Source organism: Rhinolophus ferrumequinum, chromosome 3 (assembly GCF_004115265.2).
Source record: "Rhinolophus ferrumequinum isolate MPI-CBG mRhiFer1 chromosome 3, mRhiFer1_v1.p, whole genome shotgun sequence".
NCBI classification, from domain to species: Eukaryota; Metazoa; Chordata; class Mammalia; order Chiroptera; family Rhinolophidae; genus Rhinolophus; species Rhinolophus ferrumequinum.
The window spans coordinates 81,979,600-81,993,722 of NC_046286.1; the positions used below are offsets into that span (position 1 = coordinate 81,979,600).

Genomic DNA, 14,123 nt, shown 5'->3' on the forward strand with positions numbered 1-14,123 from the left:
CCTATGCTGTACTTTGCATCCCTGGGACTATTTTGTAACTGTAGAGGGCGGGTGCCTGTAAGGCACCATCACATGACTGAGAAGCATGAGATAGAGGAAGTTACTTGGGTCTTTAGGTAACACCCACATTCTGTAGGGTATGTCCAGATGGCTTAAGACCATCAGCCTGCGGCAACCCTGCTTATGTTAATGCCCCTCCACCCAGCACAAAAATGTATATAACCCATGATTGAGCTGCAATAAAGAGAGACTTGATCAGAACTCCTGTCTTGTCTCCGGTCTTTGTGTCTCCCATTTTCCTCCCTTCTAGGTGCTTCGGGGTCCCTCGTGTAGTGTCCCGCGGGTCGGGACATGTAACTACCAATTTGTACTTCTTAATCTCTTCACCTTTTTCACCCAGCCCCCAAGCTCCTCCCCTAATCTGGTTGTTGTCTTTGTCTGAGTCTGTTTGTCTCTTGTGTGTTCCTTTTTTCTTAAGATTCCACATAGAATTGAAACCATGGTATTTGTCTTTCTCTGTCTGACTTAATACCCTCCACGTCCATCCATGTGGTCTCAAATGGTTAAGATTTCATTATTTTTTATGGCCGAGTAATATTCCATTGTATATATATGTATATATAATTGTCTATTGATTGGCACTTAGGTAGCTTCCATATCTTGGCTATCGTAAATAATGCTACAATGAACATAAGGATGCATATGTCTTTTCATATTAGTGGTTTAGGTTTCTTTGGACAAATACCCAGTAATGGAATTGCTGGGTCCTTCTTTGTCTATTATTATATATGTTTTAAGTTCTATTTTGTCTGATATAAGTATTGATACCTCAACTATTTTTTTCCTTGCCATTAGCAAGAAATATCTTTTTCTATCCCTGTACTTTCAGTCTGTGTATATCTTTTGATCTGAATGGGTTTCTCACAAATAGTATATGTATGGGTCTTGATTTCTTATCCATTTGGCTACTCTAAGTCTCTTTTTTTAAATAATCATCAATTTTATTGAATCACGAATAATTTAAGACTGGTACAATCACCAGCTTTATTCTCTGACATGGTTCATGATCTATAGCAGGTCACTGGCAAATCCAAAAACTTAATGACAAATGAAAATTAAATAGGGAGTGAGAGGAGGAAAGGGAAGGAAGATGGAAACATATCATATACAAAATGTTCAATTTCTAGCTTTCTCTTTAAAAATAGCTAGAATAAAATTAATTAAAATGTAGCACGTTAATACTTTGTTTCTCCGAAAATAAGACCTATTCGGACCATCAGCTGTAATGCGTCTTTTGGAGCAAAAATTAATACAAGACCCGGTCTTATTTTAATATAAGACTGGGTCTAATGTAATATAATATAATACAATATAATATAATGTAATATAATATAATAATAATGTAATATAATGTAATATAATTTAATATAATATAATGTAATATAATACAATATAATATAATATAATAAAATATAAATTTTTGCTCCAAAACACACATTAGAGCTGATGGTCCGGCTACGTCTTATTTTTGGGGAAACATGGTTAAATTGTTTATAATTTGTTACGATGAAAAAAATGTACATCTTATGGAGCATATTTCATAAACTACTCCACGGGAAACTAGATCAAAAAGGCAAACTTCCATTTAACATTCATAAAGTTGGATTTTTTTTTCCTTTTGAAGTAGATTCACCATGATCAAATTTGAATACACCGAATTTTGTAGTTTAAGCCTCAATAAAATAAAAATATCCCGAAGATACAACAAAGGTCTAGGCAAATCTCGTTCCTTGTTCCATCCGTACACCTCCAACCTTAAATTAAAAAGTATTCCCATCTCATTTATGGCCTGTATAATTCTTGGCAGTTTGGGAAGAAAGCTTTTGGCGTCCACTGGTAACTGCTCTGTCTTTTGACTGGAGCATTTAATCCATTTAAATCTGAAGTAATTGATAGAGGTGTAGTTAGTGTCATTTTATTATTCGTATTTTTGACCTTTTTTTTTTTAATCTTAAAGAAATCCCTCTTACGTCCCTTGTAATACTGGTTTGGTGGTGATGAACTCCTTTAGCTTTTTCTTGTCTGGGAAGCTCTTTATCTCACCTTCAATTATAAATGACAGCCTTGCTGGTAAGTAGTCTTGGTTTTAGGTACCTGCTTTTCATCACTTTGAATATTTCCTGCCAATCCCTTCTGGCCTGCAGTTTCTGTTGAGAAATCAGCTGACAGTCTTATGGGAGCTCCCTTGTAAGTAACTAACTGCTTTTCTCCTGCTGCTCTTAAGATTCTTTCTCTGTCTTTAACCTTTGACATTTTAATGATGATGTGTCTTGGTGTGGGCCTCTTTGTGTTCATCTTGTTTGGGACTCTGCATTTCCTGGACTTGTGTGTCTACTTCCTTTGCCAGGTTGGGGAAGTTTTCAGTCATCATTTCTTCAAATAGGTTTTCAATCTTTTGCTCTCTCTCTTCTCCTGCTGGTATCCTATGATGTAAATGTTGGTAGGCCTGATGGTGTGCCAGAGGTCCCTTAAACTATCCTCATTTCTTAAATTCTTTTTGCTGTTCTGTTTGGGTGCTTTATGTTAGTCTTCCAAGTCACTGATTCAATCGTGTTTCATCTACTGTTGATTCCTTCTAGTGTATTCTTCATTTCAGTTATTGTATTCGTCACTTCTAATTGGTTCTTTTTTATGGTTTCTATGTGTCCTTTTATGTTTACTATAACTTTGTTGAAGTTTTCACTGAGTTGATCTATTCTTTCCTTAATTTCGTTGAGCATCCTTATAACCAGTGTTTTTTTTTGTTTTGTTTTGTTTTTTATTTAAAGTTTATTGTAGTGACAATGGTTAGTAAAGTTACACAGGTTTCAAGTGTACTATTCTGTAATACATCATCTATGTATCACATTGTGTATAACCACTGTTTTGAACTCTGTATATGATAGATTGCTTGCCTCTATTTCATTTAGTTCTTTTTCTGGGGTTTTCTCCTGTTCTTTAATTTGAGACATGTTTCTTTGTCCCTTCATTTTGGCTTCCTCTGTTTTTTCCTATGTATTAGGTAAATCTGCTACTTCTCCCAGTCTTAGCAGGGTGCCCTTATATAGTAGGTGTCCTGTGTTGCCCAGCTGTGCAGTATCCCCGGTCACCTGAGCCAGGTGCTCCAGGAGTGTCCCTTGTGTATGCTTTCTGTTGTAGTTGAGACTTGACTGCTGTTGGCAGACCAGTGGGTAGGGATGACCCTGAGGCTGCCTGGTTGTGAAGACTGGCTACAACCACAGAGGGGGCTGACCCTTTGGGTGGGCTATCTAGATGGTGCTCTGTTGTTGTCTAAAGCCAACCACCAAGAGTGTTGGTTCCAAGGCCTTTTGGGAGGAGCTGTGGTGCAGACTGAGGTCAGCCACTGCCTTTGCCTGGCCCGTAATAGGGCCTATAAAGCTGTCCAAGGTTGGTAGCTGCTTGTGCTGGGCCTAAAGACACATGGGAGAGGCCACACTGTGACCCAAGTCCAGATGCTTTTGACCAATGTACATCACCATACCCAAGGGGAGGGCATATACCAATATGCAACGTTCCATCCTCTATATGCCACTATTCCCTACCACACTGTATAATGGTACCACCAGAAGAAGCACATTTTATTTTAGGACAGCATCCACTATGGGAGACGTAATCTTCTCTATTCTATCAGTAATTCTAAATTGGTGTTATGTAGTACACTGGAGTACTATGAAACCCCTCATGTGTATGGCTGGTTTCTAGCCAATGTTGCACTTATTTTTGCCTCACTTGAGAATATATATTGTGTATATTGATGGCTACCAGATAGAATATTAAAATGAACAGGTCACATAACAAAATACAAAACAGGAAAACATTTAGTATAAGTAAAACATGCGATGCATGTAACTCATCATAAAACTCCTGCCAAAGAAATACTATGTACCAATTACCAGAACATACATGATTTGTGTGTGTGTGTGTGTGTGTGTGTATGCGTGTACACACGAGACAATGGTCAAAGGAATAAAAAGGTCCAAATGAAATAGTGATACAGGTTTGAAGATTGAATAGAGCATTAATTGTAGATACTATTACAGACTCTTTATGGTACCCTGGGAATCAGGTTGTAGTAAACTGCTAATTTGTTTAGTATTGCTTTGAGTTCTGTATTTTCAATCCTTTTGTGCTGTATTTTCAATCAAATGTGCTGTCAAAAATTGTATCATTTGAAACATACCTCACGTACAAAAGGATAATTACTGCCTTAAGTTTCCATTGATTTCCCCTGGTTCTGCTGGGTAGAATTACACGAGCAAGTCTAAATAAAGATAAGGCATTGAATATCTGAAGTAAGATATGATTTCCTAAATTGTTGTTCTGGGTTAAAAATTTGGATTTTCTTCAATTATGTGTAATATGGCTAGTTTGGCATTTACCCATTTATCCCCCCCCTCCTGCCCCCGTCACTCTCACCAGTTTGTCTATTGTTATTCTTGTAGGACAGCACTCAAGACTGAACTCAATATTGTAAGAGTGATGTTAGAATATTGAGCAAACTTCGCATGTGTTATTGACCATGACATAAATTTACTGTTTTTAATTTCCAAAGTTCCTTAGACTTTTAATATGAAAAGTCATCATTTTATGAAGATATTTGAGTCACTATTACCGAACGATCAATTACTCACTGAGATTTTTCCTCTAGATTTGCCAATGTTTTTCTTCAGTTTTTTTCTTTCGCATATTAGGTCACTGTGGGTCTTAAGCAATTCCTCAAAACAAACTTTGGTTTTTACTTTGGCTTCACTCTCAACTACAAATGATAAAGACTCATGTCATTTTATAAATAATTCTATTATAACATATTTTCATTATTATTATGTTAAAAAACAGTCTTATAAATACCTGCATGAGTTCTTCAGCTACATTAGAACTGACCAGTCCTTTCTTCTTAAAAAAAATTTTTTTTTGGCTTTGGTGACACCACACTCACTTGTACCCCTCTTATCTTTTGGGCTACACCCTCTGAAAGTTTCCTTTGCTAAGTTAACTGTTTTACTTGTGATACACAGTAGCATTTACCACTGTTGTAGCATCTGCACTGTTAATGTGGCCTTAAACGAGTTATTTAACATCTTTAAACTTCATCTTCCCTATCTATAAAATCAGAATAATCCTATGTCGAAGATCATTTTGCATGAAAAATGGCTAACACTTGCCTCGTAAATAATCAGCATTCAACAAATATTAAAAGCTGAAAGTCTGTTTTCCTTTGAAACATAGATCATGTTATTCTTTTATTTAGGACCCTGTGAGTTTCCCATTTCACTCAGGACAAAATTATACAAGTTTTTCACATGCCCTTCAGGATTCTCTATTCCTGGCCTGCCTACCGCTACAGCTTCAAATCAAGACCAATGTTCCCTGAGATCCCTAGATTCGAGCTATACCACTCTTCTAGATCCTCTGTCAGAACAAGCTCCTTTCCATGCGAAGCTGCTTCTCCCCATTTGGAAGCTTCTTAACTCTTCTAAGCTCTCTGGTGGAAGTTTCCTCTAACCCCTCGCCTGACTTGTATTAAGCTGCCTGTTTAAATGCTGCCTCTAAAGTGGACTGTTTCTCGACAACCTCGTCTAAATTTCTGTTTCTCACATAGGAGACTATTTTTTTCCTTCACAACACTTAACCCAACTTGAAATTGTACAATTACTTGTATATCTACATAAATAAACATACCATCCGTCTCTTTCACTATACTATGTGGTTTATAACTATATCCCCAGCTACTACTGTGTTTCCCCAAAAATAAGACCTAACTTGAAAATAAACCCTGATGCGTCTTTTGGAGCAAAACTTAATATAAGACCCGGTCTTATTTTTGGCGAAACATGGTATCATGCGGTCTGGTCTGTCACAAAATAAATATTCAAAAAAGTATTCAATAAATAATGCTTAATGAATGAGTGAATACCCCAGAACAGGTGTTGGCAAACAACACCTGCAGGCCAGTCACCTGTTTATGTAAATAAAGTTGTATGGAAACAAAGCCATGCCCACTGTGCTAAGAATTGTTATGGCTGCTTTTGTGCTTCAACGGCAGACAGAGTTCAATAGCTGTAGCACAGACCAAGCCTAAAAATATTTATTAGCTTGCTTTAAAAAAAAAGTTTGCCTCTGACTGCTTAGAGTAAAACATCCATTTTGAAAGGAAAGAATGAAAACTAACCATATGCTGTAATTATTATTTACTCTGTCCAGCTGAGTCGCAAACTGCCATCCATTGAATACTATTAACCTTAATCACCAATATCAAATAGAAAATTGAATACTGAACACTTAAGTATCTCTAAATGTTAATATTTGGTTGATGACATCTACTTTATTCATTAATCTATTAAAGTATCCCTTAAAATAATCCAAAATTTAAAGTAAGTAAATAATATGGATTGTATACATACATTTCATGCAAGTCTCACCGGTGAGCATATCTCAGCTTTATGGGGAACACTGCGTTGTAACATAAAGCATTAATTCAATCAGGAGCCTATTAAAACAAAGAGGATTTATTTGGAATATGAAAGTTCCAAACAAAAATTGTATTCTTCAGGCATAATTATGTCATTGTTTATACCAATCAGTTTTAACTCATCATGTTTATACCAGTTTCTCTCATCTCAATCGTATGCAAATAACTTGAGTACATTTGGATCAGTTTAGAGCACAAAATAAAGTGAAGAAGCAAACTGGATCATATTTGAATAAAATACTTACATTTTTAAAACAAAAACAATTTTTAAATTTTGAAAGGCAGTAAACATCTAACTTGGTATGTTAACACACTTTTCATTAAATGTTTTAAGTAAAAAATGAACATTTCAATGCATTTTTAAGAAACCAAATTCCATCTCAGGATTGACTTTCCTAAGAGCATACACTCTTATATTAGTAACCTATGCTTGTGGGGAGCACATTCACAGACAATGAATTTACAACTCTGTGCCTGTGCTCGCCTTGGCAGTACATATACTAACAACCTCTGTGCCTACCACTGAAAATGCTACTGCAGTAGAAAAGCTTAGCAGAAACATTCATCCTCTTTCTCAAATAAATACCTGCGTGTGTATTATTAAGTATCAAAACCATGAGTAACCAGTACATATATACCTGAGTTTCCAATTTTACTCAAAGAGATGGAGGTGTGTCCAAAACAAACAATTCTCACATTAGAACATGCTATGCATAGATTTTTAAGAGTAAAACTGAAGACATTAAAAAGAAAAGAGAAACATAATTTGAGTTGGCTCAGCAATGATCAGTTAAGGCTCCAGATCCCTGGGGTCCATATTCCTTTTCCTTTGGTATCAGGGCATTTTGGACAGAAAAGACTGAGAAAAAAATGGTAGAAAGAAAAAAAAATGATTATACATATACACCTAATTATGGGAGTTCACTTATGTGAACTCCATCTAGTATGCAGATAAAAGACATCACTAAATCCACATAGCAAAAACTCCTATACTTTAGTGTAAGAGCCTATACTCATATTTACATTTTAGTAAATACAGATTTAATAAGCCTGGCCATCTATTTTCCAGTTATCCCAAATTCGAAAAGAGAGAGGCTGCACAACCATTTGGTAGGGATTTGTAAATAGCCTACGTATTTTTTCTATTTTTATACCTATCAAAAAGACCCTATTCATGTAATTCGACTCTTATAAACGTAAAGCATCGATCACATTTTCTCAGATGTAATTAACAAGGTATTCAAAGGTTCAATATTCAGCACCAGGTTGGCATCCTAAAAAGAACGAAGCGAACTTACAACGCATCTGATTTAAAAGCATTTAAACCATAATCGGACGTAGGAGAAGCAAAGATTACATTCACTCCTTCAGGACACGGCGCCGAAGTCCGGAGCCAAGAAGTCCAGGCGAGGGAGCAGAAAAGTATGCTGATGTATTTCCCCAAAACCACATCCATCCGCTCGGCGGCGCTTGGCCGCTAAGCTTGCAGTGGCGCAGTGCCACCTCCACGCCCTCGGATCCACACAGCCCCCCACGCCACTGCCCCCCGGGAAGGCCGGGGCCGACCGAGTGCCTGGGCCCGGGCTCCCGCCACCAGCGCGCCTGCTGCGTACTCACGGGTAGGAGAGCGCAGTACGGCAGACAGCCCGTCTCGCCAGAGCCAACCCCGGGACAATGCGAAGCGGCTTCCCGCGCTACGAGGAGCCCGCTGGGCGTAAAACGGCAACAGGGCTACCCCCGCCGCCAGTAACCCCGGCTCTGAAAAAGCGGTGGAAGCCGCAGTGCAGACAGCGCGCCGCCCGCTGACGTCAGCTCCTACCTACGCCACCGTTCCCTTGACAACCGATGCGGCCCAGCCTGGACCGCTGCCCTGCTTCCCGCCCCTCGGCTGTCCCCGCCCTGCGCCGCCTCCGTCTCCGCCCGTAGGTCCAGACGTGCGGCGCCTGCAGAGGCGGCGTGCGTGCGCGCCCGCCCGTTCGCGAAGCCACAGACTGCCGCCGGGAACGCGCTCCGGAACCGGAGTCCGAGCGGAAAGCTCAAGGCCGCTGTGCGGCCCTAAAAGGGAGAAGAATCCACTACCTCTGAACGGCAAGGGGCCCCGGGGATGCGCAGGTGCCCCTGGAGCCTCAGCCCGCCCCCCAAAAGCGTCTCTGCGCCTTTGGCCTGCAACCAGCGCTGGGTAAAGCGGTAGGGGGCAGAGCGAGCTGGGAACGCGCCAAACCTAGGAAACGTGAATGAGGGGAAGAAACAGATTCATCACTCCCCACGCGATGGCGCCCCAAAATGAAACATTCTTTTAAGCGTGGAGAATGAAAAGTTGTACTACAGATCAAATCTTAAGGAAAAAATTGGCCACGATTCATTTGGCGGTGAGTTATCTCACTATGTATTTAAAGCAGAACAAAAACGTCATCTTTTTTCCACACCCAATACCCCCTCCCACTTGCTAATTTCTGCCCCAAGCGCCATCTTTAGCCCTGAGTCACCAGGGATGGAAAAATACTAGACAAGTCACTCTTCGACTCTGGAATTTTCTGTAGTTGTACTCACGCACTATAATAACCTGTTGCTTCGTTTGTACATTGAGAGCCTATTTGGAGGCCAGCTTTTCCATTCCCATTGGCATCACCGTACGTTACAAAGCACATCTCATTTAGTGTTTCTCCAAATCCTGTGAGAAGGCGCTGAGAAATATTACCAGTCCAGTGCGTCTCAAAGTGAACTGGTCACCTTTCCACTCAAAACCTACTTCCCTTTCCGGACTACTATCTTGGTTTAAGCCACCATCATCCTTCCAGGGTTGTAGTTAGACACGTATGGAACATCCTAAATACCTCTCACACCCAATTATGTCCATTCTACCTTTTTAACGTCCCCAGTGTACAGCTGATCCATCGTAACCCCCCCTACACCCCCCCTGCCTAAAGCCAGCCTTCATGGCTTCACAGGGATTATAATAAGAGGGCCTCTTTATCAGTGCCCTGACCCGTTTGGATCACTGAATTCCATTCTCCACACTGCTAACCAGAATGAGCTCACTAAAAATATAAATCTGATAATGCCACTCTCCTGAAAATTTTTCGAAGATGATCTGTAGGAGAAAACTCTAGTTATTTTGCCTATAATACAAGACACTCCATCTCCCTGACTAGTTTCATTTCTCATTGCCTTGTTTCTGTGTTATGCTTCAGCAATATTGAAGTAGGTGCACCACAACAATCTATTGCACAGATTGTGCTCTTTCCCTGAAAAGCCCTCCTTATAAACTTGTACTTCTGCGTGTCTCAGCCCAAATGTTGTCCATCCTTTGAATCTTAAGTAGGTTGAGTAATTCCTCCAAACACTCCTACTATATATCCTATTATGCTTTGGACACTCATTCTTTTTTAATATTTTAATTGTTTGCGTTGTACTTTAGTTTGTGTAGGCCCAGCATGAAGCACAGTACCTATTAAATAATGTGCTGCTTCATGAACCTTTGTGAACGAGTAATGGATGACATACGAGGTCTGTCAATTAAGTTCACGATATTGCTAACTTTTTTTGATATCAGAAGGATTATTCATTATGAATTTGTACCAACTGGATACATAGTTAACCAAGTTTACTATTTGGAAGTGCTGAAAAGGCTGCCTGAAAAAGTTAGATGAAACAACCTGAATTTTTCGCCAACAATTCATGGCTCTTGCATCACGACAATGCACCAGCTTACACGGCACTGTCTGTGAGGGAGTTTTTAGCCAGTAAACAAATAACTGTATTGGAACACCCTCCCTACTCATCTGATCTGGCCCCAATGACTTCTTTCTTTACCCGAAGATAAAGGAAATACTGAAAGAAGACATTTTGATGACATTCAGGACATCAAGGGTAATATGATGACAGCTCTGATGGCCATTCCAGAAAAAGACTTCCAAAATTGCTTCAAAGGGTGGACTAGGTGGCATCGGTGCATAGCTTCCCTAGGGAAGTACTTCGAACATGACCATAGTGATATTCAGCAATGAGGTATGTAGCACTTTTCTAGGATGAGTTCACGAACTTAATTGTCCTACCTTGTATATTGAGCTCCTTCTAGGAGCTATGCATTACAGGTGTTTTATGTACTTTTCATCTGTCCTCACAACTGTGATGTAAGTACCCACTTTTACAAAGAGAGGTTATAACTCTGGCTGCTCATTCTTAGTCAGGTATTTTCATAACACATTCTGCAGTTTATCAGACTGGCTGAGATGTATACCAGTCGTCTCTTGCCCAGACCTTTACAATAGCTTCCCCCGCCCCCCAGGTATAATGGGGGCGGGGTTGGGGGTGGCAGGGAATGTTTCACAACAGAAGTGACATTTAAAAATATGTAGAGTTGTCCAGGTTGGGAACGGTTTCTGGGTAGAAGAAAGTGGGGTATAGAGTTCACTTAAAGAAAACTTGGCACAATCCAAGAACTGAAGTAAATTCAGCATGGCTAACTGAAAAGTCAAGAGTGAGGTGAGGGGCTTTGGGAGAAAGTAAGACAAGAGAGAGAAGCAAGTTATGAAGAGACTCAGTATTATAGGGTCAATGAGATATCATTAAAGATTTTTAACCATGGAATAAAATGGTCAAATTTTAATTTCAGAAAGGTAACTCTGGCTGCAGTGTGGATGATTGATGGGAAGAAAGCAAATTTAGATAATAGGGATATGAGTTAAGATGCTGTTACTGTTAGCTATATAATGGTGGTGATATGGGCAGTCAGAGACGAGAAGTGCACCAATTCAAGAGATTTTTAAGAGATAGAAATGTCAAGACTTGATGATTGATTGGATGGAGGACTGAGTGAAAAGAAGGATTAAAACATGATAACCAGCTCATTTGCCTCCTTCTTGCCAAGTGAAAAGGTAGCAAGCATGTCAGGGCCTGAAGTTTACATGAAAGGGAAGTGAGGAAATAACTATATTGAGGCTAGTGGGAGCCAAGTCTCCCTAACAGAGAAGGGAGTTACAAATAGGGAAAGGAAGCATTCCAGAATGGCCCTTGTGGTGGTATTGGGGTATTGAATATGTAAACTCAGTTTTCAATATATATATATGTGAACACATACGGAAATACAGATAAAAGTATATGTGTATGTAGGTGTGTATTCTATCATCTATCTATCTATCTATCTATCTATCTATCCTCTTAGTTCTATCTGCTGAAAAGGTGTAGGAGCAATGATACCCTAGAAGCAATTATCACACAATGCCTTTTTTTTTTCCCCCCAAGGAGGGCACAGCTCACAGTGGCCCATGTGGGGATCGAACCGGCAACCTTGGAGTTATTAGCACCACGCTCTAACCAACTGAGCTAACCGGCCACCCCCCTAGATCATGGTTCCTAAACACCATTCTCTGCTGAAAGGAACTAGAGCCCCTTGGAGAAATGGCTGATTCCAGAGTAGCAGCAGGGAAAGTACAGCATGAGTCTGGAAAATCTGGTTGAGCTGGAAATTAAGGAAGTTCTCAAAGAATGATGGATCAAGAGGACATAGAAACCAACTGGCAGGAGCCCTCATTGGCCACATCTGGGGCAATCTGAGAACCACTATAGTGTTAATAGATTATGATCCACTGAATAAAATAGAAATAGATGAGTTCATGCTGAAATAAATACATGGATTTTTAAAATGGGGACAAAGAAAAGTTCTTCCCTACCTTAGAATGCTAATTAATGTGTTGAAGGAATAATATAAGTAGAAACATCACCATTGACAACTGTCGCAGCAAAAATTGATTTAGGCAAGAATCATCAATGTATGCCAAAACTAGAGGGTAAGAATTTTGAAAGGAACATAATATTCATATAGTCTCAAAATATCTCCCAATCAAATACTTGTTGATTACAAAGGGTAAAAATAGAAACTTGACAGTGCAGAAATTTGGCACTGGTGACCAAAGTTACTATCCCAGTAATAGGACAAATCAACACTGTGCCACCTAGTGAGAGACACTTATAACACACTGCTGTGATATTTCTGCCAAAACACACCACCTGAATCTAATCTTGAGGAAAGATCAGACAACCCCAAATTGCGGGACATTCTACAAAATAATAGGTGTGTACTCTCAAAAGTATCAAGGTCATAAAAGACAAAGGAACGCCTAAACAATGTAGAAGACTAAAGAGACATGACAACTAAATAGAACATCTGAATTGGATCCTTTTTCTATAAAGAGTATTTTTGGGACAATTGAAAAAATTTGAATGGGGTCGTGATTTAGATGATTTTGATGACTACTATATTCTGTAAAAGATTGTGGGGACAGAGTGTCCCAGAGAGCAGTTTCCAGGCTCTCGGCCTCACATGGAAAGGTGCTGGCTCGGTTATTAGATGGCCATCAGCTGTAATCAGATGGCCATCCACTGTGGCTGGGTGGCCATCAGCTGCTACTGGTTAGCCATTAGCCACTAACACAACTGTTGTGGCTATGCTAGGGTTTTGGTAGGTTGGTTGGTTGGTTGGCAGAAAAGCTAACAGCAGATTGCGGATCCTATGGCTCCTGCTTCCTGTGTCTCCAACCCAGCCGCCAGAGAGAATATAGCGGTATGAACCCCCTACCTGTGGCTCCGTGGGTGTTCCTTTTTCGCCTCACCATATCCTGCGTTCTTGTGCGGGAAGCGGGACCAGAGTCCCTGCATGACAAAGATGTCTTTGTTTTTAGAAAATACATACTGAAGTATTGAAAGGTAATGAGGCTTCATGTCTGCAACTTAAATGGTTCAGAAAAAAGTATATATAAATACGTAAATGAAAATATACATTATATATGTGCGTGTGTCTACATACAATATATATGCATATATGTGTGTGTGTATGTGTATATATATATATAGACAGAATGATAAAACAAATGTAACATGTCAACAAGTGGAGAATTTGGGCAAAGGTGTAAGTTATTTATACTATTCTTGCAATTTCTCTGTAAGTTTAAAAGTATTTTTAAATTATAGAAAACGTTTCAAAGGTACTGAGGTTTCTGGCTCAGGCAACTGAGTAGAGAATGGCTAATTAATTAACAAGGGAAATGCAGGAAAAGCCCGTATGGAGGAAAAGGTGTTTTAATTTGAGTGGGATATATCCAGTAGGCAGGTGGGTATATACGTAGTAAACATATTAACGAGCCCCATTCAGGCTGGAGAAATCAGATAAGCTGCTTTTGTTAATGAAGAGTGCAAGACTTGGGTCACTCTACAGGTCCTAGAGAGGGAGGCAATTAAGACTAGTAGTGGTGCTAATGATAATACAATTGCACAACCATGCATGAAAATAGATTTCGGGTATTCAAAATATTTAATAAAAAAAAATGTGAATTTATTCAGTAAAACAAATGTGATTAATACACAAAATATTTAATGCCTAGTACAGGATGTGCATTAACCATCAGAACAGATGTTGGTCTTACTGCTTGTAGTAGTTTGCTAGGGCTGCCACACAAAGCACCACAGACTGGCTTGAACAACAGTAATTTATTTTCTCACAATTCTGGAGGTGAGAAGTTCAAGACCCAGGTGTCAGTGCAGTTGGTTTCTTCTGAGACCTATTTTCTCTGGCTTGTAGATGGCTGCCTTCTCCCTG

General features: G+C 39.6%; 1 protein-coding gene across 21 annotated transcripts in view; it reads right to left on the minus strand.

The window, feature by feature from the left end:
• AHI1 (Abelson helper integration site 1) overlaps nucleotides 1-8,355 on the minus strand; it is a 188,393-nt gene extending 180,038 nt beyond the window's left edge. For 16 of the 21 annotated variants that reach the window (XR_004422643.1, XR_004422644.1, XR_004422645.1 and 13 more), the window contains exons 1-4: nucleotides 8,147-8,355; nucleotides 7,168-7,388; nucleotides 6,462-6,547; nucleotides 4,692-4,816 (exon numbers count right to left, since the gene is read on the minus strand). Coding sequence is in view for 9 of the 21 variants with exons in the window: in XM_033102469.1 (XP_032958360.1) it covers nucleotides 4,692-4,816; nucleotides 6,462-6,489 (153 nt within the window). In the remaining 12 variants the exon portion in view is untranslated. Of the gene's footprint in view, nucleotides 1-4,240; nucleotides 4,322-4,691; nucleotides 4,817-6,461; nucleotides 6,548-7,167; nucleotides 7,389-7,827; nucleotides 8,053-8,146 lie in introns of those variants that run through there. The other 5 variants (XM_033102470.1, XM_033102471.1, XM_033102479.1 and 2 more) reach the window with 5 other exon arrangements.
• Between the last annotated feature and the right edge of the window lie 5,768 nt (nucleotides 8,356-14,123).